Source organism: Melospiza georgiana, chromosome 2, assembly GCF_028018845.1.
Source record: "Melospiza georgiana isolate bMelGeo1 chromosome 2, bMelGeo1.pri, whole genome shotgun sequence".
NCBI lineage: Eukaryota > Metazoa > Chordata > Aves > Passeriformes > Passerellidae > Melospiza > Melospiza georgiana.
The window spans coordinates 119972501-119997897 of NC_080431.1; the positions used below are offsets into that span (position 1 = coordinate 119972501).

Below are 25397 nucleotides of genomic sequence, written 5' to 3' on the forward strand. Positions count from 1 at the left end.
GGAGTGTGACAGTGAGAGGTCCCCAGCCACTGCCAGGTGTTGTCCCCTCACAGGGAACTCTTTGGGGCCATCAGTTCTGATTCACAGAGTGGATTTTTACACCTGTTTGTCTTTTTTTTCATCCAGGAGCTGAGAGAAATCCATAACAAACAGCAGCTCCAGAAGCAGAAGAGCTTGGAAGCTGAGAAGTTGAAACAGAAGGAGCAGGAAAGGAAGATAGTGGAGCTGGAAAAGCAAAAAGAAGCTCAGAGGTAACAAACTGCTTTAGTGGAGCCCTAAATGTTACACTTCCCCTGGCACTCCTGGAAAACATTCCTGATTCCTGTCTGCCCAAACCTTCCAGGGATGCAGATGAGGTTTGTGTCCTCTAGTGCCACCCTCTAGTGTTGGGAAGGGGATTGGTTGGACTGCAGCAGCAATTTGCCCATGGAAAGGGAGCTCAGGCCTTGGCAGGGGCTGCCCAGGGAGCTTTGCAGTGCCCATCCCTGCAGGTGTGCCCTGGAGGTGGCACTGAGTGCTCTGGGCTGGGGACAAGGTGGGCACAGCTGGCACTGCATGGGCTGGCAGGGCTGTGCCAGCCCCAGGGATTTGGGGATTCCATGAATTAGGTTTTTCCTCCCACTGTTTTTGATCAGGAATTGTCCTTGGACAGGGTCTGTTCTTACAGCACACCCAGGGTGTGAGGAGCAGCGGCTTCCCAGGCTTTGGGCTCTGATTCTGAAGGGATTCCAGGGCTGGAATAGCCATGGAACAGACTGGAGCACACTGGGCATCCTTCACATCTTCACAGCTGTCTTTTCTGGGGCAAATTGTTTCCAGCAGAGAATATTGATTCATTTCTTGGTGTTCTGTCCTCTGGTGGAGGGGAAGGACTTGTTAACTCTGGCATTTGGGAATGGGAAATATTCCCAATAATTCTGTGCAAAACTTGCAGATACTTCTCCTCCTTGCCCTCAGCATGAGGATGAGGATGGCCAGGTGTCTGATTCCTGCTTTTCTCTCTCTGATTTGCCTGTTTGGAGTCTCACCTTGGGTTGGATCCTCAAGGTCCCTTCCAACCCAACCCATTCCCTGAGTCTGTGATTTCTGGGAATCATTCCCAGTGTGAGGAGATGCTGGGGAGTGATTGATAAGTCACCAAAATGAAGTTAGGGCACAGAAAAGCCCTACAGAGGGCACTTGGTACTGGAGATGACCCAGAGGCTTTGGTGGCTTTGGTGTCAGTGGCTCTGTAGATGACAGCGTTGGTGGCTTTGGTGTCAGTGGCTCTGTAGATGACCCAGAAGCTCTGGTGGCTTTGGTGTCAGTGGCTCTGTAGATGACCCAGAAGCTGTGGTGGCTTTGGTGTCAGTGGCTCTGTAGATGACAGCCTTGGTGGCTTTGGTGTGAGTGGCTCTGTAGATGACCCAGAAGCTGTGGTGGCTTTGGTGTCAGTGGCTCTGTAGATGACAGCGTTGGTGGCTTTGGTGTCAGTGGCTCTGTAGATGACAGCGTTGGTGGCTTTGGTGTCAGTGGCTCTGTAGATGACCCAGAAGCTGTGGTGGCTTTAGTGTCAGTGGCTCTGTAGATGACCCAGAGGTTTTGGTGGCTTTGGTGTGAGTGGCTCTGTAGATGACCCAGAAGCTGTGGTGGCTTTGGTGTCAGTGGCTCTGTAGATGACCCAGAAGCTGTGGTGGCTTTAGTGTCAGTGGCTCTGTAGATGACAGCGTTGGTGGCTTTGGTGTGAGTGGCTCTGTAGATGACAGCGTTGGTGGCTTTGGTGTCAGTGGCTCTGTAGATGACAGCGTTGGTGGCTTTGGTGTCAGTGGCTCTGTAGATGACCCAGAAGCTGTGGTGGCTTTGGTGTCAGTGGCTCTGTAGATGACAGCGTTGGTGGCTTTGGTGTCAGTGGCTCTGTAGATGACCCAGAAGCTGTGGTGGCTTTGGTGTCAGTGGCTCTGTAGATGACCCAGAAGCTGTGGTGGCTTTGGTGTCAGTGGCTCTGTAGATGACAGCGTTGGTGGCTTTGGTGTCAGTGGCTCTGTAGATCACAGCATTGGTGGCTTTGGTGTCAGTGGCTCTGTAGATGACAGCGTTGGTGGCTGTGGTGTCAGTGGCTCTGTAGATGACCCAGAAGCTGTGGTGGCTTTGGTGTCAGTGGCTCTGTTGTCCCCTCTGTCCCCCAGGCGGATCCAGGACCGGGACAAACCGCGGGGACAGCCGGAGGAGGAGCCACAGTGGCAAAAAAAACCCCAGGAAGATGACAAGCAAAAAAGGGAAGAGGTACCCAAGAAGAAGGACAGTGAGGATAAGGGGAAGCAGGAGATGCAGGAGAAACTGGGCAAACTCTTCCAGCCCCACCAGGAGCCCAGCAAGCCCGGCCAGGCCCCGTGGTCCAACGCAGGTAGGCTCCAGCAGCAGGGAGTGTCTGGGACAGCTCAGTTCTCTTCTCTTCTCTCTTCCCATTTCACATAGAGCAAGGTGGAGTTCAGGGCTGGACTGGGAGTCTTGGTAAAGTAAATAATGCATGGGTTGAGCTCCAGGCTCCAAAAAGAGGCATCACTGCTCTTCTCCAGAGGCTGGTGTTTAGCAGAGGGGGCAGCACAGCTCTGAGACTGCAGGGCAAAGGAAGGGGATCCCAGCTGCAAGGGGCTGGATGCAAATGTCAAAACTATTTCTGCAGTTTTTATTTTGCTGTGGGATGCATGCTTTTTCACAGTAGGAACAGTATGTTTTTCAGAATAGGAACAGTATGTTGTTTACTCACCCTTTTCCTTTCCTGCCTTCCTTTGTTTATTAGGCCAATGACCTGAAATCTAAGGTTTAATTCCCCTTTTCTGTTCTCCACACATTCACTTTGAGCTGAGAGCTTTTTCCCTGCATTGTATCCTGGTTTTTGTCTGTAGTGGGAATCCTGCTTCCCTCTTAGGTGGCTTGGATACACACAAGAACTGTTTGGGAATGTAAAAGTGGTTTAAATATTTGTCCAAAGGATTGCATCACTTTTATAACTAAATTCTGCCCAGAGCAGCTGTGGACTCCCAGTTCCTGGCAGTGCCCAAGGCCAGGCTGGGCACTGGGGCTGGGAGCAGCCTGGCACAGTGGGAGGGTGTCCCTGCCATGGCAGGGGTGGCACTGGGTGGGCTGCAAGGTCCCTCCCAACCCAGGCCATTCTGTGTTTTTATGATTTTCCCTGGTTTTTAGAGGAGAAAATAATAAAAAATTGTATTTAAATAATCAGTTTTTATGTTTCCCTTGTGTAAAAAGGGGATAAGGTTGTTCTGCAGACCCTGCAGGTTTGGTGACTCTTGTCTCCATTTCCACCCCATTTTCCAAGTGTTTAAAAATCAGGTGGTTTGATTTCTTCTCTCTGTATCTGTGTGTTTCCTTTGCTCAGAGAAAGCTCCTCTAACCATTTCTGCTCAGGAGGATGTAAAAATAGTGTATTATAGAGCTCTGTATCCTTTTGAATCCAGAAGCCACGACGAGATCACCATCCAGCCTGGAGACATTGTCATGGTAAGCAGGAATTGAGAATTCCTTGGGAAATATCAGCTTCTGCCAGGGCTGCCTTCAATTTTATATGGCAGGAAAGAAAACTGCAAACCCCAAAAATCTGGTTGCAGGTGTGTTGGTAGAGAATAATTTCAGTTTTTTCAGGGATGTGGTCACTGGGTTGTGTCAAACTCTGAAGCAAGGTTTGCTTCTGTCTCTCTAATTTTTAATTCCCTGGTTAATGGCTGCAGGGATTGAGTGGACATTAATACTAATTAATCATTAGTATGTTCTTAACATGCAGAATGAAAATTCCTGGGGGAATTCTTAAATATTGTTCACTGGGGGAAGTGTATTCTCAACTGTGTTCTACCCAACAAAATTGATTTTAAGAGCTTTTACATTTTAGTAACGGTGGATTTTGGAAAAACCCACTTTGTAGAGTCCTCTAAATTGTAATTATCATTATTTAAAAAAAACCTGTTCTGGTAAATGGAACCTTTTGGGGTTGGTTTGGCTTTTTACTTATTGGGTGTTTGTGGCCTTGGAAAGGGCTCCTGGAAAATCCAAAGTGAATCCTGGCTTGGTGTCACTGCTGAGGACTCTGCTGAGGAAACAACAGGTTGGAAAGCTGCAGGAAATGGTGCTGGAGAGGAGACTCTGGGGGCTGCTGGGAAATGCCAGGATGCCTTGTTTTCCTGGGAAATAGGGGGTGGCCTGGATTTACAGGTCATTCTCTGGGCAAGAGTGATCACTGTGAGGCAGACTTGCTGGGAAAATAATAATTTTCCCAAAAGCTGTGATTTTAAGAAGCATTTTGCACATTTTTTAAGTAGAGAATTGCAGAGAAAATAACATTTTTCCTCAAAACATGTGGTTCTAGGCAGTTCTGCACATATTTATCCATGTTCTTGCAGGGAAAATAACATTTCCCCTCAAATGTGTGATTCTAAGGAGCACTGAAATAATTTTTGAAAAGAGATTTGCAGGGAAATAACATTTTCCCAAAATACAAAATTCTAAAGAGTACTGAAATAATTTTAAAGGAGAGATTTGCAGGGAAATAACATTTTTCCCAAAATACACAATTCTAAAGATCACTGAAATAATTTTTAAAGAGTGATTTGCAGGGAAATAAGATTTTCCTCCAGAATCTGTGAATCTAAGGAGCACTACACACACTTTAAATAGAGACTTTGAGACCATCTCAGTCTTGTTGTCTGTTGCTTATGGACTCAATTTTAACCCCTTCAGCCCCAGCAGGGTCACCCCTCTCTGTTGCCTTTGCCTTCCAAAGGTGCCTTTCCTTGGAAAGCAGCAATTTGCAGGCTCAGGGTTGAGGTGAGGCTGCCTGGAGGCATCAGTGCAGCTGCACTCCAGCTGGGAGCTCCCTGTGCCACCACATCCCTGCTCCTTGGATAGCTGTCCTCACACAAATGGAGATCTCCCACCCTGGAACTCAAATCCTGGCACATTTTGGAGCAGGCAGGAGGAGCCACCAGAGCCCAGGGCTGGAGCCCAGGGCTGGGCTGGGATCTGATCTTGGGCTGAGATCTGACCCTGGATTGGAATTTCTGGTCTGGAATTCCTGGGTTGGGATTCCTAGACTGGGATTCCTGGGCTGGAATTCCTGAGTTGGAATTCCTGATTTGGGATTCCTGGGCTGGAATTCCTGGGCTGGGATTCCTGGACTGGAACTCCTGGGCTGGGATTCCTGGCTTGGAATCCTGGGCTGGGATCCTGTGTTGGGATTCCTGGTTTGGAATCCTGGGCTGGGATTCCTGGGCTGGAATTCCTGAGTTGGAATTCCTGATTTGGGATCCTGGGCTGGAATTCCTGGGCTGGAATTCCTAGATTGGAATTCCTGGGCTGGGATTCCAGTGCTGGAGTTCCTGGGCTGAAATTTCTGGGCTGGAATTTCTGGGTAGGGATCCTGGGCTGGAATTCCTGGGTTGGGATCCTGGGCTGGAATTCCTGGGCTGAAATTCCTGGGTTGGGATTCCTGGGCTGGGATCCTGGGCTGGGATTCCTGAGTTGGGAATTCCTGGGTTTGAATTCTTGGGTTTGGATTCTTGGGTTGGAATTCCTGGGCTGAGATTCCTGGGTTGGAATCCTGGGCTGGGATCTTGTGTTGGGATTCCTGTGCTGGAATTCTTGGATTGGATTTCTCAGGTTGGAGTTCCCGGGTTGAAATTCCCAAACTGGGATTCCCAGGCTAAGATTCCTAGGCTGGAATTCCTGGGCTGACATCTGATCCTGCCTGGAATTCCTGGGCTGGAATGGAGTTGCAGAGCTCATTCTGTCACAGGAGCTGGGCCTTTCCCAGAGTCTGGGAATGATCTTTCCAAGGGGATAAACCCCAGCCCTGAGCCCTGGCTGAGGGCACCAGGGAGGAGGAGGATTTCTGCAGGAAGCAAAAGGCTTTGCCAGTCAGGAGAGGGCTCTGCTCTGCCCTGCTGCTGGGAAAAGCCTTTGGCATCCCTGGATTTGGTGCCATGGATTCCACAGTTACTCTGGCTTTTTAATTCTCTTAACCTTTCAATTACTTTATCCTTTCAATGTACTTTAAATTTCTTCCACTGTAAATTGATTTTAATCCTGGCTATAGCTCAACCAAGCTTTTGTGTGGGAACAGATATTCTTCCCTGAAAAATCTGCAACGAATTCTAATGACAGTTTGTCATCAGTTTTCTTAGTTATTGATTGTTGGAGTTGGGTTCAATCTTCTTTGTGATCCACAGAATTAAGGAGTTGTCAGCTGTGGCTCTAAAGTACAGTTGAATAAATAAAAACAACCTCCCACATACTGTAATTCACTATTCAGGTGTGCATTTAAAGTCTGGTTTTGTTTTGGAAAAATAATCTGGAATTGTTGTGGGACTTTTGGGTGGTGGGTATAAAAATTAAAGGAAATTGAAACAAAATAGCTTAAAAAAGAGTCAAAGGAATTTATTTAAAATTTCAGTACAGTACTGCAAAACCAGATGTGATTTGTATTTTAGATGGAGAAGAAACCAGAGCTGATATGAATTATGAAGTTTAAATTATCCTTCAAAGTGCCTTTTCATGAGTGTGCATAGAGGGCTTAATTAGGCTGAATAAACAGAGACCTGTATCCTCACAGGCAGTTCAGAATTACTGCAGCCTCAGATCCTCTCCTGGAGAGCATGAACTGCATGGCTCTGGAACCTTTGGGGTGGTTTTGTCCTTATGCCTGAAGAATCCCCGAGGTTTCTGTAAACCTGTGGCTCACCTCAAAGATGCTCTTTGAGATCTCCACAACCCAGATTTGCCTTTGCTGTGCTGTTTGTTTCCTCTGGGGGATGATTGCAGCTCCTGCCCTGGCTGGGGCGATGGTCCCTGTGTGGGTTATTCACCTGGGGTGATGGTCCCTGTGTGGGTTATTGATTTGGGGTGATGGTCCCTGTGTGGGTTATTCATTTGAGGTGATGGTCCCTGTGTGGGTTATTGATTTGGGGTGATGGTCCCTGTGTGGGTTATTGATTTGGGGTGATGGTCTCTGTGTGGGTTATTGAGCTGGGGTGATGGTCTCTGTGTGGGTTATTGACTTGGGGTGATGGTCTCTGTGTGGGTTATTGATTTGGGGTGATGGCCCCTGTGTGGGTTATTCACTTGGGGTAATGGTCCCTGTGTGGGCTATTCAGCTGGGGTGATGGTCCCTGTGTTGGTTATTGATTTGGGGTGATGGTCTCTGTGTGGGTTATTGATTTGGGGTGATGGTCTCTGTGTGGGTTATTGATTTGGGGTGATGGTCTCTGTGTGGGTTATTGATTTGGGGTGATGGCCCCTGTGTGGGTTATCCAGCCCTGCCTGGGCTGTAACTGATCGCTGTGTTGGTTATTCAGCCCTGCCTGGTGTCACTGATCCCTCTGTGGGTTATTCAGCCCCTGCTGGGCTGTGACTGATCCCTGTGTTGGTTATTCATTTGGGGTGATGATCCCTGTGTGGGTTATTCACCTGGGGTAATGGTCCCTGTGTGGGTTATTGAGCTGGGGTGATGGTCCCTGTGTGGGTTATTGATTTGGGGTGATGGTCTCTGTGTGGGTTATTGAGCTGGGGTGATGGTCCCTGTGTGGGTTATTCATTTGAGGTGATGGTCCCTGTGTGGGTTATTGATTTGGGGTGATGGTCTCTGTGTGGGTTATTCATTTGAGGTGATGGTCCCTGTGTGGGTTATTGATTTGGGGTGATGGTCCCTGTGTGGGTTATTGAGCTGGGGTGATGGTCTCTGTGTGGGTTATTCATTTGGGGTGATGGTCTCTGTGTGGGTTATTCATTTGGGGTGATGGTCCCTGTGTGGGTTATTCATTTGAGGTGATGGTCCCTGTGTGGGTTATTCATTTGAGGTGATGGTCCCTGTGTGGGTTATTCACCTGGGGTGATGGTCCCTGTGTGGGTTATTCACCCTGGAGTGATGGTCCCTGTGTGGGTTATTCAGCTGGGGCGATGGTCCCTTTGTGGGTTATTGATGTGGGGCGATGGTCCCTGTGTGGGTTTTTCATTTGGGGTGATGGTCCCTGTGTGGGTTATTCACCCTGGAGTGATGGTGCCTGTGTGGGTTATTCACCCTGGAGTGATGGTCCCTGTGTGGGTTATTGATTTGGGGTGATGGTCCCAGTGTGGGTTATTCAGCTGGGGCGATGGTGCCTGTGTGAGTTATTGATGTGGGGTGATGGTCCCTGTGTGGGTTATTGAGCTGGGGTGATGGCCCCAGTGTGGGTTATTGAGCTGGGGTGATGGTCCCTGTGTGGGTTATTCATTTGAGGTGATGGTCTCTGTGTGGGTTATTGATTTGGGGTGATGGCCCCTGTGTGAGTTACTGATTTGGGGTGATGGTCCCAGTGTGGGTTATTGAGCTGGGGTGATGGTCTCTGTGTGGGTTATTGATTTGGGGTGATGGCCCCTGTGTGGGATATCCAGCCCTGCCTGGGCTGTAACTGATCGCTCTGTGGGTTATTCAGCCCTGCCTGGTGTCACTGATCCCTCTGTGGGTTATTCAGCCCCAGCTGGGGTGGCTGATCCCTGTGTGGATTATGGAGCTCCTTGGTGCTTTATCCCATTCCAGTGGGAGGCGCAGAGTCAGCAAATGGCCCGAGGCAAAGGAATTTGGCAGCAGCTCCTCTGAGGAGCCAAGGATCCATCCCTACCCTGGCCTGAGCTGCCAGGGGGTCAGGAAGAGGATTGGGATTGGGATTGTGCCCCTGTCCTCAGGTGATTTCCCAGCTACAGAGCTGCCCCAGCCCTGGGCCCAGCGCAGGGAGGAGCTGGAGCTGCTGCAGAGCCCAGAGGAGGCTCCAGGATGGGCAGAGGATGGAGCAGCTCTGCTGGCAGGAAAGGCTGGCACAGCTGGCATTGTTCACCTGCACAGGAGAAGCTTTGGGCTGAGCTCAGGGTGGCCTTGCAGGGCCTGGAGGAGCCCCAGGAAAGCTGGAGAGAGACAATTGCCAGGGGATGCAGGGACAGCACACAGGGAATGGCTTCAGACTGAAAAATTACAAGTTCAGGTCAGATATTAGGAACAATTTCCTGCCTGGCAGGGTGGGCAGGGGCTGGCACAGGGTGCCCAGAGCAGCTGGGGCTGCCCCTGCATCCCTGGCAGTGCCCAAGGCCAGGCTGGACACTGGGGACAGTGGGAGGTGTCCCTGCCATGGCAGGTGTGGAGCAGGACAGGCATGACCTGATCCCAACCATTCCATGATTCAGTGATTTCAGTATGGAAAGAAAAGAAAAAAAAACTTGTCAAGCCCTCTTGCATTGCAAGAAGTTCATTGCTGCAGAGGAGATCTGGGTTGTTATCAGTACAATTCCCATTTGCAGGATGTGTTTGTTAACTCCCTGATTTCCTGTGTCTGCAGGTGGATGAGAGCCAGACGGGAGAGCCAGGGTGGCTTGGTGGAGAACTGAAGGGGAAGACTGGATGGTTCCCTGCAAACTATGCAGAGAAGATCCCAGACAGTGAAGTTCCAGCCTCTGCCAAGCCCGTGGCTGAATCCTCTGCTGCTCCCAAAGTGTCTGTGCAGGAAAGCTCCACGTCCCTGGGAGCCCCTGCCCCTGCAGAGGCTCCTGCAGCAGCCAACAACTGGGCAGACTTCAGCTCCACGTAGGTGTGGGGCTCAGTGCCCGGGCTCCTTGGGGACTGGCACGGACACAGAGCCAGGGTGCAGACTGAAATCACCTTCTGGGGAGGGCAGAGTGCTTTCTGTGGCAGTCAGGGCAAGCTGCAGCCCTATGGGGCTGGGGGCTGCTCCCATCACCCCTGCCTGGCACAGCATGGGCATGAGACCATCCCCATGTGAGGGTGTGGGGGAAATCCCAAGGGTTCACTTCCCTTGGAATCACAGAATCCAGAAATGCTTTGGGCTGGGACGGACCCTAAATCCCACCTAGTGCCACCCCTGCCATGGCAGGGACACCTCCCACTGTCCCCAATATCCAGCCTGGCCTTGGGCACTGCCAGGGGTGCAGGGACAGCCCCAGCTGCTCTGGGCACCCTGTGCCAGGGCCTGCCCACCCTGCCAGGGAGCAATTCCCTCCTCATCTCCCACTGAAATTGCAGTGGGAACCCATTCCCCCTTTGCCCTGCCACTGCTCTTCCTAATGAGCAATCCCTGTCTAGCTCTCCTGGAGCCCCTTCAGATGCTGCCACCTCCTGAATCCCTTTCTCCTACATTGGTTTCCACCAAGCCTCATTGAAGGTTCCCAACCTGCTCATTGTCATGTACAATATATTGTTATATACATATTGTTATATACATACATATATACACATATATACATATTGTTATGTACAATATGCTAATGGCAGAGATGACATGGAAAGGTGATTTAATTCCTGGTCACAGCATTAGTAAAAGTGATGGAATTGGCACATGTGCCCATCCCTGGGTGTCTTAATACACTGGGCATTTCTATCAACTGCAATTCCTTCTCCTTTGGCCATGAAATCCATATTTATAAACTGATATCTCTATGGGTGCCCAGAGCAGCTGGGGCTGCCCCTGCATCCCTGGCAGTGCCCAAGGCCAGGCTGGACACTGGGGCTGGAGCAGCCTGGGACAGTGGGAGGTGTCCCTGCCATAGCAGAGGTGGCACTGGGTGGGCTGTGAGGTCCAAACCCAAAGCAGTCCATGATCGTGTGTCTCAAGGAAAAGGATGTGAGAGGTCAGCGATGTCCAGAGGGGAAGATTTCAAACCAGTTTTGGAAAGAATAATTGATTATTTTTATTTCACTTTCTCCTGTGTGCAATGCAGCCTACACTGCTTGAACTTCTGTTTGTACGGACACAGCAAAGAATTGAGATAAAAACCTGTCCTTCAGTGGCAAGGACAAGGAGCTCAGTTTGGGAATTGCCTCTGAAGGTGAAGTTGTGATTCACCAGTGTTCACTTGCACCTGGAGTTAAGGTGCTGGGTGCCTACAGAAAAGCAATTCATGCAGACATTGAAATATTTGTTCTGTGTGAACTTTTTTGTTCCTACTGTTAAAAGCAGTAGAAATCACGTCCTTCTGTTCTTTTTCTCTGCAGCTGGCCATCGAACAGCAGCGAGAAGGCAGAGAGTGATAACTGGGACGCGTGGGCAGCTCAGCCCTCGCTGACCGTGCCCAGCGCGGGGCAGCTGCGGCAGCGCTCGGCCTTCACCCCCGCCACCGTCACCGGCTCCTCGCCGTCCCCCGTGCTGGGCCAGGTGAGCTCCTGGCAGAGCCCTGCCCCGAGCAGGGGCAGACTGGGCTCAGCAAGTGGGGCTAAAACCCAGCTGCTAGTCGCTTTGCCTCTGGAATCATTCAGATTTATTATTATTAGAGTAACGGCTTCTGTGTGTTGTGTATCAAGAAGGAATAATTTCACATGTCACAAAAGATATGAAAATATCCAATAGAAATATTGGAAAAAGTACAAACTACAAAAGATATGAAAATATCCAGTAGAAATACTGGAAAAAGTACAAACTACAAAAGGCTTGGAGAGCAAAGGGGGAACCTTGCCTGTGCATGAAAACACGCACCTGACAGGACACAGTGAGCACCTGCAGGAGGGGTGGCAGGGAGGTCCCACCTGCCCCAGCACAGGGAGGAGCTGGAGCTGCTGCAGAGCCCAGAGGAGGCTCCAGGATGGGCAGAGGATGGAGCAGCTCTGCTGGCAGGAAAGGCTGGCACAGCTGGCATTGTTCACCTGCACAGGAGAAGCTTTGGGCTGAGCTCAGGGTGGCCTTGCAGGGCCTGGAGGAGCCCCAGGAAAGCTGGAGAGAGACAATTGCCAGGGGATGCAGGGACAGCACACAGGGAATGGCTGCCAGTGCCAGAGGGCAGGGCTGGGTGGGATCCTGGCAATGAGGAATTGTTCCCTGGCAGGGTGGGCAGGCCCTGGCACAGGGTGCCCAGAGCAGCTGGGGCTGCCCCTGCATCCCTGGCAGTGCCCAGTGCCAGGCTGGACACTGGGGACAGTGGGAGGTGTCCCTGCCATGGCAGGGGTGGCACTGGGTGGGATTTCAGGTCTCTCCCAAGCCAGGCCATTCTGTGGATCTCTGATCCATTGACAACATCTGGGGCAGGATTTAGCACAGGGCAGTTTCTGCTTTGCTAGTCTGGGATGGCTTTTTTAGGTTTGAATCTGTTCCTTGGGTTCTTCACTCCCCTGACAGCCTCACTCCCAAGTGGGTTAAGTGGAACAGCAATGGCAAAGCTTCCCAGCTGAATTCTGTCCCTCTCTTCAGGCATTTCCTTTTCCTCAGTGGAACAACTAACTCTTCTTGGGAGCTCATGTGTTTTGGGAAGTGCTAAAAGAAATTGCACTGTGCCATGAATAAAGTACAACAAAGCATCATTTTCTGTAAAATGGCCTAGAAGTCCTGCCAAAGCAACTTCACAGGGGTTTATTACATGTGTGTGTCTTAAATAAAAGTAATTAATATAATCTTGCATTGCAATGATGATGTGTAAACAGACAGAAATGCAGGAGGGCTGTAACCATTTCTAGAATTACTTTGTACATTTAACTGGTGCTTTAGTTGAGAGATTTGTTGCTGTCCAAGCATCCTGAGGACATAATTCCCTGAGCAGCTTTCTTGCTGAAGGTGGGGCATGACTGACTGCTGCTTTCCTTTCTGAAGGGTGAGAAGGTGGAGGGGCTTCAGGCCCAGGCTCTGTACCCCTGGAGAGCAAAGAAGGACAACCACCTGAACTTCAACAAGAACGACGTGATCACCGTGCTGGAGCAGCAGGACATGTGGTGGTTTGGGGAGGTGCAGGGCCACAAGGGCTGGTTCCCCAAATCCTATGTCAAGCTCATCTCAGGCCCCATCAGGAAATCCACAAGGTATTTTGTTTGCTTTTCCTGTCCTTCACTTCTGTGCTGGGGTAGAAGGAAATTGGAAGAGCTGCACGCTTGAATTTTAGAGTTGTACCCTGTAAAAGGGACCCTGCTTTTATCTGGAGGGTTTTGACTTCCCATCCTGAAAACTTGAGAAATTGTCAATTTCTTAATTGAGAAATTAAGAAAATAATTAACAATAAGATAAGAAAATAAGAATTTAAGAAATAAGAAAACTGACCTCAATAAGAATAAGAAAAAGAAAATAAGAATAATAAGAAAATAAGAATAAGAACACTGACCTCAGTTCTCCTTGGGTCTCGCCTCACCAACAAAAGATCAATTAACCTTCTTCATTTTATGTGACTTGCAACTGAAAAATGAGTGTATTGGACTTTCTCAAGTACAGCTGTGTAAGTCAGAGCTCCTCTCTGCCCAAAATTCAAAGGTATTCCTCAAATCTAAATCACTTCTCATTATTCTTGGAGGATTAAACATTTAAAATCTCTTTTATTTTTATAGTAAAGGCAGCATTAGCATTAGGAGTACAAATGAGCATGATTTTAGGTCATTTTTTCCTGAGGCAAAAGAGGAGATACAGAAAATTCTGTATTTAAGGCAGTTGTTTAAATGTGACCATGGCAGTCCACTGGATTCAAAGCTTTTTTTTGCACATTTATTTTGCACATTTACTGTCTCTTCTTTTAAAACCCAGGGAGTTGCTTGGGACTGCAGGTGCATTTTATATTTGAAATATAATAATAATAATTTTTCTGAAGAGATTGAATTTCTTAAATAACCATTATTTTCTTCTAAAGCATGGATTCTGGTTCCTCAGAAAGTCCTGCTAGTCTGAAAAGAGTAGCATCCCCAGCAGCCAAGGCAGCAGTGTCAGGGGAAGGTGAGTCCTGGCTGCCCTGGCAGCTCTTGCTCTGCATTGAACACAACAATTCTGCTTTTTTTGCCAAAATCAGGAGCCAGATTGGGCTCTTCAAGTGGTGTTAAAACCCAAATACTGATCAGTTTACCTCTGGAATAATTTAGAATTATTATTATTAGAGTAACAGTTTTTTTATGCTGTGTATAGAGAAGGAATAACTTCACATATCACATAAGATATGAAAATATCCAATAGAAATATTGGGAAATGTACAAACTACAAAAGATATTAAAATATCCAATAGAAAGCTTGGAAAAAGTACCAACTACAAAAGATACTAAAATATCCTATAGAAATATTAGGAAAAGTACCAAACTACAAAATATATTAAAATATCCTGTAGAAGTATTGAAAAAAGTACAAACCACAAAAGATACGAAAATATCCAATAGAAAGATTGGAAAAAGTGCAAACTACAAAAGATATGAAAATATCCAATAGTAGAAATATTGGGAAAAGTACAAACTACAAAAGATATGAAAATATCCAATAGAAATATTAGGAAAAGTACCAAACTACAAAATATATGAATATATATCCAATAGAAATATTGGAAAAAGTACCAACTACAAAATATACTAAAATATCCAATAGAAATATTAGGAAAAGTACCAAACTATGAAAGATATTAAAATAACCAGTAGAAATATTGGGAAAAGTACAAACTGCAAAAGATTTGAAAATATGCAATAGAAATATTGGCAAAAGTACCATCTACAAAATATACTAAAATATCCAATAGAAATATTAGGAAAATTACCAAACTACAAAAGATATTAAAATATCCTATAGAAGTATTGAAAAAAGTACAAACTACAGAAGATACTAAAATAACCAATAGAAATATTGGAAAAAGTACAAATTACAAAAGATGTGAAAATATATTTTGTAGTTTATACTTTTTCCAATATTTCTCTTTTTTTTGCCATTATTTTGGTAACATTTTCTGATCCAGAATGGGCTTTCACAGAGGGCCAAAAAAGCACACCTGTCCATGGTGTCAGGACATGGTAAATATTTTAATTTCCCCCAAAGCTCATTGCCAATGTGTCATTAGAGCTCTTGGTGAAGGCAGTGACATCACTTGAGGAATCCTGGGATCCTTTCAAAGCTGGAGCCTGGGCACAGACCCAGAGCTCACAGGAATTTTTCTGCAGGGTTTTAAAAGGGGAATTCCTGGCTGTTGTCACCCTCCCCACCTGAGCTCCTTAATCCCCTGCAGAGGGAGGCAGCTGCAGGTTCATTAAATCACAGGCAGAGGAGATCAATTAATTAAATGGTACAGGTGAACATTTGTGTGTGGTCCCTGCTGCACCCCTGAAGGTTCTAACTGCAATTCCAGGCACAATTTTGGGGCACATTTATATTGAATTTGTGTCTGGCCTGAGCAGCACAGAAACTAAAAGGAGGGAGCAGCAGAGAAAGGGGAAATAATCAGTTATTTGCAAGTACAGCTGCTGTGCTCAGTGATTATTCCATGGAACCCCAGCTGGTTTGGGTTGGAAGGGAATTTAATTAAGGATCACCTTGTTCTGGTTTTCCTGGTGTTTGAGGAGAGGGAATTGTGGGCAGGCAGAGTCTTGTCCCAGGTGGGATGTCTCAGGTGTTGTGTTTGTGTTAAAAAGGAGCACAGCTTTACTTTAAACACTTCAAAAAAGTGTGGTTTTGAGACACAATAAAGCAGGGATTTAACACCTTCTGTTGAGAGGGTTGAAGAAAAGCTCATGTGCAGAAGGTGATTTATAAGGTGTGTGCACTTTGCATCCCAAACTCTGAAAATCCCACTCATCAGCACAACCCAGAAACCACTGGGAAACATGTTTAATATCTAAATGAATGATTTATGTACATTTAAATTATTAAAATGTACATAAAATATGAACATATATATATGTACATAAAATTAAAATAGCAGATTATATACAAACCCCCTGAGGCAGCCTTTTAATAGATCCTATTCACTTCTGATAAATACAATTTTATTCATTAAATATTGGTGTTTTTCTATGAGCAATAAATAAAAATTTTCCTTCTGCCTAGCCCTGACATTACTGAGGTTTGGCAGCGGATCCCTGGGGGTGTCTCAGCAGTTTCCATTTTATATTTATTTATTTATTTATTGATGCTGTATATTTCTTTATTTATGGTGCATTTCCCTTTTGCAGAGTACATTGCCATGTACACCTACGAGAGCTCGGAGCAGGGGGACCTCACTTTCCAACAAGGTGACCTGATCCTGGTGACAAAGAAAGATGGTGACTGGTGGACGGGAACGCTGGGTGATAAATCAGGAGTTTTCCCATCTAATTATGTGAGACTCAAAGATTCTGAGGTAGAGAAATGTTTTCTTTGGGGTTGTAGTGCTAGCTGCAGGGCAGGGCGTGGTAGGGGAAATAGAAATGCTTTGCAGATTTAATGTCTGAAAAAAATTACAGATACAAGCAATATATACAACATATATACAAACATATATATGTAATATACAATATATATTAACATACATACAAACAACATATACAACGTATATTAGCATATATACAAATATATATATACAATATATACACAATACATATAACAACATATATACAAACAACATATACAACATATAATAACCTATATACAAACATATATATTCAATATATACAATACATATAACTGCATATATACAACATATATTAACATATACGTACACTATATATACACAATATATATAACAACATATATACAAACAATATATGTAACATATATAAAATATATACAAACATATATACAAATATAACAATATATATACAAACTATATAACATATATAAACATATATGCAAATATATATACAATATATAACAATATATATATACAACTTATATTAATATATGCAAACAATATATACACCTATACTAAACAATTACAATAACAACTATATTTGTTGCATTTTACAACTTAATTTTATAAATAACTTGGGGGATCGTCCATGTCAATAATGCCAACATCAGCAGTGCACTTGGTAGTTTTTTAGACACTGGTCAGAGCAGCCATGAATGTTTTATTGCCCTGGTAAGTTTTTAATGCCTGAGCTGTACCTTACTGCCATTATTTAAAAAAAAAAAAAAAAAAACAAAAAAACACCAAAATCTGCACAGTAATATTTCAGTCTATTACATTTTTTCCCTATCATTTCTTGCCATCAAGAACAAATTTGCACCAAAATTTTGCTAACTACTGTATTTATTAGTCAGATTTTGACTGAATAATAGAGGTTCTGTTTAATCTCTTTTTATCTTGAAATAACTCCAAAGTATACATCCTTGTTGGGGTTTTTTTGTTTGTTTTTTTTTGCTTTCTTTTTAGGCATTCTAAAGAGAGATGTTCTCTCATTTATATGGCTTGAGAGGATAATTTATCTCCCAGTAGGAATTAGTTTAGATTCATAGCTGGGTACATGACTGATCTCTTGATGAGAAGGATTCTGGTTTATAACTCTGGAATAATGGGGGGTTAGAGATAAATGAGTAAAAATCAGTGGATTTGGGGGATTTGTGTGGTAAAAACTGAAAGACTGCAGCACAGACCTGGGCAGAGCCACTCCTTAAAGCCATTCCTGCTGCTGGAAAAGCCAGAGCATAAAAGCTGCAGTGAAATTCAACTGTAGGAAACCTTTCAAGAGGAAATTTCTGCAGTGTCAGGAAATTCCAACAACATCCTCTGGGCCAAGATTAAAACCCTTGCAGTCAGTGATGTTTGGTATTGCAGTCTAGAGGTGCGATTGGGGCAGAGCTCAGGTGTTGAGTTCTGAGTTCCCTTTGCTCAGAGAGCTCAGTTTGGGGTTTCTGGATTAAAACCCTTGCAGTCAGTGATGTTTGGTATTGCAGCAGAGGTGGGATTGGGGCAGAGCTCAGGTGTTGAGTTCTGAGTTCCCTTTGCTCAGAGAGCTCAGTTTGGGGTTTCTGGATTAAAACCCTTGCAGTCAGTGATGTTTGGTATTGCAGCAGAGGTGGGATTGGGGCAGAGCTCAGGTGTTCAGTTCCCCTTTGCTCAGAGAGCTCAGTTTGGGGTTTCTGTCACCCCAGCCTGCCTGGGGCTGCACCAGCTCAGTGCACTTCACCCAGAGCTGCTCCAAGTGCCCTTTGTGTTTGGTAAAACCCCACCTTCAGCTAAGATCTGGGTGAGAGAGGGAGGAAGAGGCACAGGGCTGGTGGAGCCCTGCTCTGGGGTGTTTTTCCATGCCAGGGTTCCTGCAGGACACAGATCTGCCTCCAAGTGGGGAGCTGGGTTTTGCTCCCCAGCCTGCTCCCTGAGCCAGTTTCTGCAGGGGATTTCAGAGTCCTGGCTCTCAGAAATCTCACTCTCTCACACTCAGATGTGCTGCTGTGCTTGGACAGCTGCCTGGGCTGCAAAATGTTCTGAAAAGAGGAATCATTTCATGTGTTCTGCACTATTGACAGAACCAAAGAAAAGCAGGGCTGATCTTTCAGCAGCAAGGGCAGGGTTTCTAGAAATTACTCAAAATCTCAATGGTTTCTACAGCTGAAGAATTTTTTTAATTTGTTCTTCTATGCCCATTCACCTCAGGGTGGTAAAACAAACCATTCCTGTTCCTTTATTTAAAAAGTGGGAAAGTCTTTGTTCTTCAGAGGAATAATGGCCCATTCTGAGGCTGTTCCTTAGGGAGGGATGGACACAGGGTTTATTCTGGGCACTGCTGAGAATTCCCTCTGTGGGAATGGCTTGGAAACACAACAATTTCAAGACATCTGATTATAAAACTTTGCACAGGGCTTCAGAAAATAATCCCTGAATGGATCAAGCTGGGGTTTGAAGGGTCCTGTGTAGGGCACAATTGCAAGTCCTTGCTGGGGATTATTAAATTGACAGAGCAGGTTCTGCTCTGCTGGCTCAGGAGACTCCATCACTTGTCACAAGTGCCCTCAGGGAGTGTCCCAAGTGTGCAGGGACAGGCTCTGTCCTCACTGCTCTGCTTTCTCTCAGCTGAAGGAATAGGAAAAGCTTCTCCCTCTCCTGAGTGGGCCAGAAACGGGCACCATCCTAAATGTGTTATTTATGAATTCAGTTACTTCTTTAAGTACTGTAGGACTTTTCCATGTGTCCCTTCTGCTTTGCACTGAGGATTCAGGGAATCCTCCAAGTCAGTTCAGACTCAGTGTGGTCAGGGTGGTTCTGGGGTTTCTATTTGAAAATCACCTCTCTGTTTCCCAGTAAAAGCAATGTCCCAGCCTTTGGTGTGTCCATGTGCCTCAATCCAGCAGCATGGGGGCTGGCCAAGGCATGGCTGGGAGGAGAGGCTGCTCTGGAGGTCCACCACTTGTTCTGGAGAGGCTTCTCTGGAGGAATAGGCACTTGTTCTGGAGAGGTTTCTCTGGAGGAACAGGCCCTTGTTCTGGAGAGCTTTCTCTGGAGGAACAGGCCCTTGTTCTGGAGAGCTTTCTCTGAAGGAACAGGCCCTTGTTCTGGAGAGGTTTCTCTGGAGGAACAGGCCCTTGTTCTGGAGAGCTTTCTCTGGAGGAACAGGCCCTTGTTCCGGAGAGCTTTCTCTGGAGGTCAAGCACTTGTTCTGGAGAGCTTTCTCTGGAGGAACAGGCCCTTGTTCTGGAGAGCTTTCTCTGGAGGAACAGGCATTTGTTCTGGAGAGGTTTCTCTGGAGGAACAGGCCCTTGTTCTGGAGAGGTTTCTCTGGAGGAACAGGCCCTTGTTCTGGAGAGGTTTCTCTGAAGGAACAGGCCCTTGTTCTGGAGAGGTTTCTCTGAAGGAACAGGCCCTTGTTCTGGAGAGCTTCTCTGAAGGAACAGGCCCTTGTTCTGCAGAGGTTTCTCTGGAGGCCCACCGCTTGTTCCCTGCTGAGGAGGGCAGAGGGTGTTCCTGTGGCAGAAACCCTTCCCAGGGCAGGAGGAGTTCCTGGGATCACCCTGGTCCATCCCCCTCTGTGTCAGGGCCATGTCCCCCTGTCCCCAGGTGCTTCAGCAGCCCCAGCCCCACTGTGGGGGGTTAAGCTGCTCCCCTGACCCTGCACCTGCTCTGGGGACAGGGCTGAGCCAGCTTTGGGAGGACACCACAATTCCTGCCCCTGATCCCCTGGGGCTCTCCTGGGGCCCTGCTCACAGGGCAGGGAGGGATCTGGGGACAATCAAAGGAGTGAGGGAGGAGAGGAGGATCTGCTGCTCCTGTATCTGCAGTGGTGTGTGACAGGAATGAACTCTGAACACCCAGGGAGGCTGAAGATCCATTTTATGGGTGCCTCACAGCCAGCACAGGGGGTTGAGGGGCCCTTTCCTCTCAGCCCTGAGCTGTTCTTCAGTTACTCCTCAGTTCAATTCCTGCCAGAATCCCCAAGTTCTCAAACCTCGGTTGGCAGGGAGAATGTGGAGGAGGAAACTCTTCTTTCCACACAGGAATGAGGATTCTGTGGAGGCCTTCAGGTGCTTTGATGTTGGCTCCAAGTTTGTGAGGAGGATCCTGAAGGTGCAGTTCAGGGAGGTGGAAGTGTTGAAGGCCAGAGGACCTTTATGGCTCCCCAGCATTCCTGGCCAAGTCCAGTTTAGATTAAAGTTTCTGTTTTCCACCTCAGACCTCCTTTCTGCAGGACAGAAAACTGTCGTGGCCTGGGAGGAAACTGCAGGAATTATTTAGGGGCAGGAGCTGGACTGATGTCAGGTTCTGCTGGATTTTTGTGGCTCTTCAAAGGCTTTGCTTCCCAATCCCTTGGGTGCAGATGTTCATCCCACACCTCACCTCATCTCACCCTGCCTGGCTGCAGGGAGCTGCTCAGGAATATTTGCAACCCAGCAATTTGGAGGGATGGAAAATTCTGTTGTTGTTGCAGCTCACCTCCACAGAAATCCCATTCTGCAGATACATGGAACTGCAATCACAAATGGGATCTGCTTTGGGATTGCACATGGGATCTCCTTTGGGATTGCAAATGGGATCTACTGTGGAATTACACATGGGATCTCCTTTGGGATTACAAATGGGTCCTCCTTTGGAGTTACAAATGGGATCTGCTTTGGGATTGCACATGGGATTTACTGTGGAATTACACATGGGATCTCCTTTGGGATTGCACATGTGATCTCCTTTGGGATTACAAATGGGATCTCCTTTGGTATTTGCAGCCCACAAAAGGAACTAAAAGTCTGCGCTTCTGCATTAACAAACCATCCATTTCACGCTTGGTATTTATTCCCAGATGTTTATTGCCATCTAAAATATTAGGGTTTCTGTAAGAACAGAATTTCTGTGAGTTTTTGACTCGCATGCTTGTTGAGTGAAGCTTTGTAAATCATTTTCATGTACTGGAGAAAGAAACCTGAGTGCTAAACTTGCCTCTTGTTCTCCATTTCAAGGCTCCAGGAGCAGCTGGGAAAACAGGAAGCTTAGGGAAGAAACCTGGTGAGTCAAATATTGTGGCAGCACCTTCTCTCTGTTCTTAACTGTTCAATTCAATGGCAACAAAACCTTTTCCATGAAAATAGTGTTTGCTCTTGATCATCTTGGAGTGGTTTGCACTGATGAAAACCATTATCAAATAACTGGAATAAATACAGTTAATAAACAATGTAAATGTAATAAAGGAATTCATCCTCTAATCATTCTAGTGTGTCAATCACTAAATAACATGTAGCTAGAGAATGAAACTCTGCTTGCTCAGAGGTGGATGTGAACTTCCTGCTGGGTTGCTCAGATCCCCCTGTCCCCAGCCCCTCTCCAGGTTTCTTAGCTGTGGAAGCAGCAGACAGGAGGGGGAATTTCTCATTAAACACAGCAGGTGTGGCAGGGGAGTGGGAGGTTTAAACAGAGAAAAGCCAGGAGCAGAGTCAGTGCTGGGTGAGGGCAAACCAGGGAGGAGCTGGGCTGGGAATTGGCTCTGCTGAGAGGAGCAGGGCTGGATGGGACACTGGCCATGAGGAATTGTTCCCTGGCAGGGTGGGCAGGCCCTGGCACAGGGTGCCCAGAGCAGCTGGGGCTGCCCCTGCATCCCTGGCAGTGCCCAGGGCCAGGCTGGACACTGGGGACAGTGGGAGGTGTCCCTGCCAGGGCAGGGGTGGCACTGGGTGGGCTCTGGGGTCCCTCCATCCCAAACCATTCCATGGCTCCATGGCTGTGTGTGCTGACCCCAGACCCAGTTTAAAGCCCCTTGGTCACCCCAGGCTTCCATCCCTGCCTGGCTCCCCTGTGCCTGCCCTCCTGAGGGAGGTTCTGACCCCGTGTTCTCTGCAGCCCTTGGATTGCTCCTCATCCTCCTCATGCTGCTCATTTGTGTCTCAGTTGCTTCTCCGATCATTTTTCATGTTCCTACTGGTCCTTTCCTTCTAAATCTCACATCAATCATTGATCATTTCCCTGCTGGGCTCCCCCTCCCTTTGTATCTCCCCTGCCCCAAAGCCTCCCTTGTTCCCAGCCCTGCAGGGTTTGTGGTTCCTGGGGATGAATCCCTGAGGGCTGGGGCTGAGCCTGGGACAGGGCTGAGCCTGGCTCTGGGAGGGCACAGAACTCTGCAGCTGCACTGGGTCCAGAGCTGGGTTACCTGTGGGACCTGAACTGTTCCACAAGCACTGGGGGCAGAGGGAACCCCAGCACAGCTTGGGGGAATTCCCTGGAGCTGGCAGCTCCCTGCCCCTGGGCTGGGAGGGAACAGAGATTTCCAGGGAAATCCTCTTTGCTGCTTGGGAAAAACATTCCTCTTGGGGCCAGGTGGTGGGAAATTCTCTGCCAGCCTTGGTTTGCACCTCTGGGTGCAGCTTCATTGTTTTGTCATTGGTGTGTCTCCTCTCCCTAGGGAGCGAAATGCAAAGATGGATTTACTGGAAAACACTGCATTTTGAGAGCATTATTATTATTATTATTATTATTATTATTATTATTATTATTATTATTATTATTATTATTATTATTATCATTATCATCATCATCATCATCATCATTATCATTATTATCATTATCATTATTATCATTATTATTATTCTCTATTTCAAATATTGTTGATCTCCTACCACAGAGCTGCTGCACCTCTGGTTTATCACTTCTTTATTCTCTGAACCTCTCATTTGTTTTCCAGTTCCCACATGTATTCATGGAAATACATAAATCCATAACAATTTTATGGAAAGGAATAACACAGTCCTGTAGCAGCAGAATTAATGTTGGATAAAATGTGCTCGGATTTTTTTTCAAATTAAACTTTTCTTTCCTCCTCTGCTTCAACAGAAATTGCCCAAGTTATTGCCTCTTACACAGCAACAGGCCCAGAACAGCTGACTCTTGCTCCTGGCCAGCTGATTCTCATCAGAAAGAAGAATCCAGGTGGTTGGTGGGAAGGAGAGCTCCAAGTTAGTTCCTTCTTTTTTCCTAGTAAAATCACATTTTTATAAAAAATGTTTTTTAGTAGTGGAGAAATCCTTTTCCAGCATTCCATTGGGGTTTTCTCTCACTAACCTTGGTGCTGTTGGTAACTTTTACCTCTAAAGAGTCTCCATTAAATGTATTTTAAGACAGAAAAGAAACTTCTCTGGGCAAGAGCTGCCACAGTTAGAACTGAGCAGCTGCTGGGAGGCCTGAGACAATTCAGTCTTGGTTGTGTAAATGCTCAGATGTAATTTAGATGCTTTAATGCCTTACATGTGGTTTTACAATTGGGTTTTATTTTCTTAGCAATCCCTGACTGTTGTTTTTATTCTCCTGCTCCACACTTGGGGGTCAGGGTGAAGGGAAAAGAAGGCAAATGTTTTTAGCATTAAGCATTTAAGCTTTAATGCAGTGTTCAAAAATATCTTAAATTATCTAAATAGGCTTTAGATCAAGTGTTTTCTTTTCAGTAAAGGTTTAGACAGGGAAGAAAGTACTTCAAGAATAGTGAATCCTTTAGATTACTTTTTTTTTTCCTATTAAAGTTAACAATCTGATTTTCAGAGGCAAAATTCTCCTTGCCCAAAATGCCAACCTTATTCTAACACAAAGAGAATAAACAGTTAAAATCATTCTTGAGGTAGAGTTGGAAGCTAGGATTCAAAGTTCTGGAAGAGCCTTTTTACTGCAAGGAATTTTTATGGATTTGGTTTGCAATGGACATTGGGTTTGGGGGGATAGCAGGATGAGGTTTCCTGCTTTGGTGACACAAGGCATTGGAAAGCTTGGATCTGTTTCTGTAAAAAAAAAGAGGAAATTTGGATTCTGAATCTCTGTTTTAACTGTCACAGCCTGGGGATCTATTTTAATGTAGCAGGTGTAATAATGAACAAGTGTTTAACTAGAAATACTAACAAGATTCTATGTTAAAAATTATAGCATTCAGCTAGTGGCACAGAACAGCTGAGTTCTCCCTCCTCAACTCTTTCCCAGCTGGACTGGGCAGTTCTGAACCCCTAGAGCTGCCCAGGCCCTGGCTGGGCAGTTCTGAGCAGTTCTGGGCAGTTCTGGGCAGTTCTGGGCAGTTCCTGAGCAGTTCTGGGCAGTTCTGAGCAGTTCTGGGCAGTTCTGAGCAGTTCTGAGCAGTTCTGGGCAGTTCTGAGCAGTTCTGGGCAGTTCGTGAGCAGTTCTGGCCAGCTCTGGGCAGCTCTGCCCTGTCCATCCCTCCTGAGCAGTTCCTGAGCAGTTCTGGGCAGTTCCTGAGCAGCTCTGAGCAGTTCTGAGCAGTTTGTGGCCAGTCCTGGGCAGCTCTGAGCAGTTCTGAGCAGTTCTGGGCAGTTCCTGAGCAGTTCTGGGCAGTTCCTGAGCAGTTCTGAGCAGTTTCTGGGCAGCTCTGCCCCGTCCATCCCTCCTGAGCAGTTCCTGAGCAGTTCTGGGCAGCTCTGAGCAGTTCTGAGCAGTTCTGGGCAGTTCCTGAGCAGTTCTGGGCAGCTCTGAGCAGTTCTGAGCAGTTCTGGCCAGTTCTGGGCAGCTCTGCCCTGTCCATCCCTCCTGAGCAGTTTCTGACCAGTTCTGAGCAGCTCTGAGCAGTTGTGGCCAGTTCTGGCCAGTTCTGGGCAGCTCTGCCCCTCCATCCCGCTGACCCGCTCTGTCTCCGCAGGCGCGTGGCAAGAAGCGCCAGATCGGTTGGTTCCCGGCCAACTATGTCAAACTGCTGAGCCCTGGCACCAGCAAGAGCACCCCCACGGAGCTGCCCAGGCCTGCAGCACCCTCAGGTGAGCCCTGCCTGCCCCTGGCACCCCTGCCCTGCCCGCTGTGCCCGTGCTGGGCCTTCAGCTGGGAGGGGTGTGGAGCTCCAGAGCCTCTGGGGCCTTCCTGCATCCCCCAAACCTTCCCTGAGTGTGGGACAGGAGCTCTGGGGCCTTCCTGCATCCCCCAAACCTTCCCTGAGTGTGGGACAGGAGCTCTGGGGCCTTCCTGCATCCCCCAAACCATCCCTTAGTGTGGGACAGGAGCTCTGGGGCCTTCCTGCATCCCCCAAACCTTCCCTGAGTGTGGGACAGGAGCTCTGGGGTGTTCCTGCATCCCCCAGCCCATCCCTGAGTGTGGGACAGGAGCTCTGAGCTCTGGGATGTGTTTCCATCCCCACCCCAGCCCATCCCTGAGTGTGGGACAGGAGCTCTGGGGTGTTCCTGCATCCCCCAAACCATCCCTGAGTGTGGGACAGGAGCTCTGGGGCCTTCCTGCATCCCCCAAACCTTCCCTGAGTGTGGGACAGGAGCTCTGGGGCCTTCCTGCAT

At 47.2% G+C, this 25397-nt stretch overlaps 1 protein-coding gene across 3 annotated transcripts in view; it reads left to right on the plus strand.

The window, feature by feature from the left end:
• ITSN1 (intersectin 1) overlaps positions 1-25397 on the plus strand; it is a 114584-nt gene that overhangs the window by 64530 nt on the left and 24657 nt on the right. For all 3 annotated transcript variants that reach the window (XM_058044968.1, XM_058044970.1, XM_058044971.1), the window contains 11 exons: positions 127-251; positions 2166-2383; positions 3377-3498; positions 9351-9595; positions 11021-11180; positions 12603-12808; positions 13621-13703; positions 15908-16074; positions 21099-21144; positions 22960-23081; positions 24758-24872. In XM_058044968.1, the coding sequence (XP_057900951.1) occupies positions 127-251; positions 2166-2383; positions 3377-3498; positions 9351-9595; positions 11021-11180; positions 12603-12808; positions 13621-13703; positions 15908-16074; positions 21099-21144; positions 22960-23081; positions 24758-24872 (1609 nt within the window). The remainder of the gene's footprint in view (positions 1-126; positions 252-2165; positions 2384-3376; positions 3499-9350; positions 9596-11020; positions 11181-12602; positions 12809-13620; positions 13704-15907; positions 16075-21098; positions 21145-22959; positions 23082-24757; positions 24873-25397) is intronic.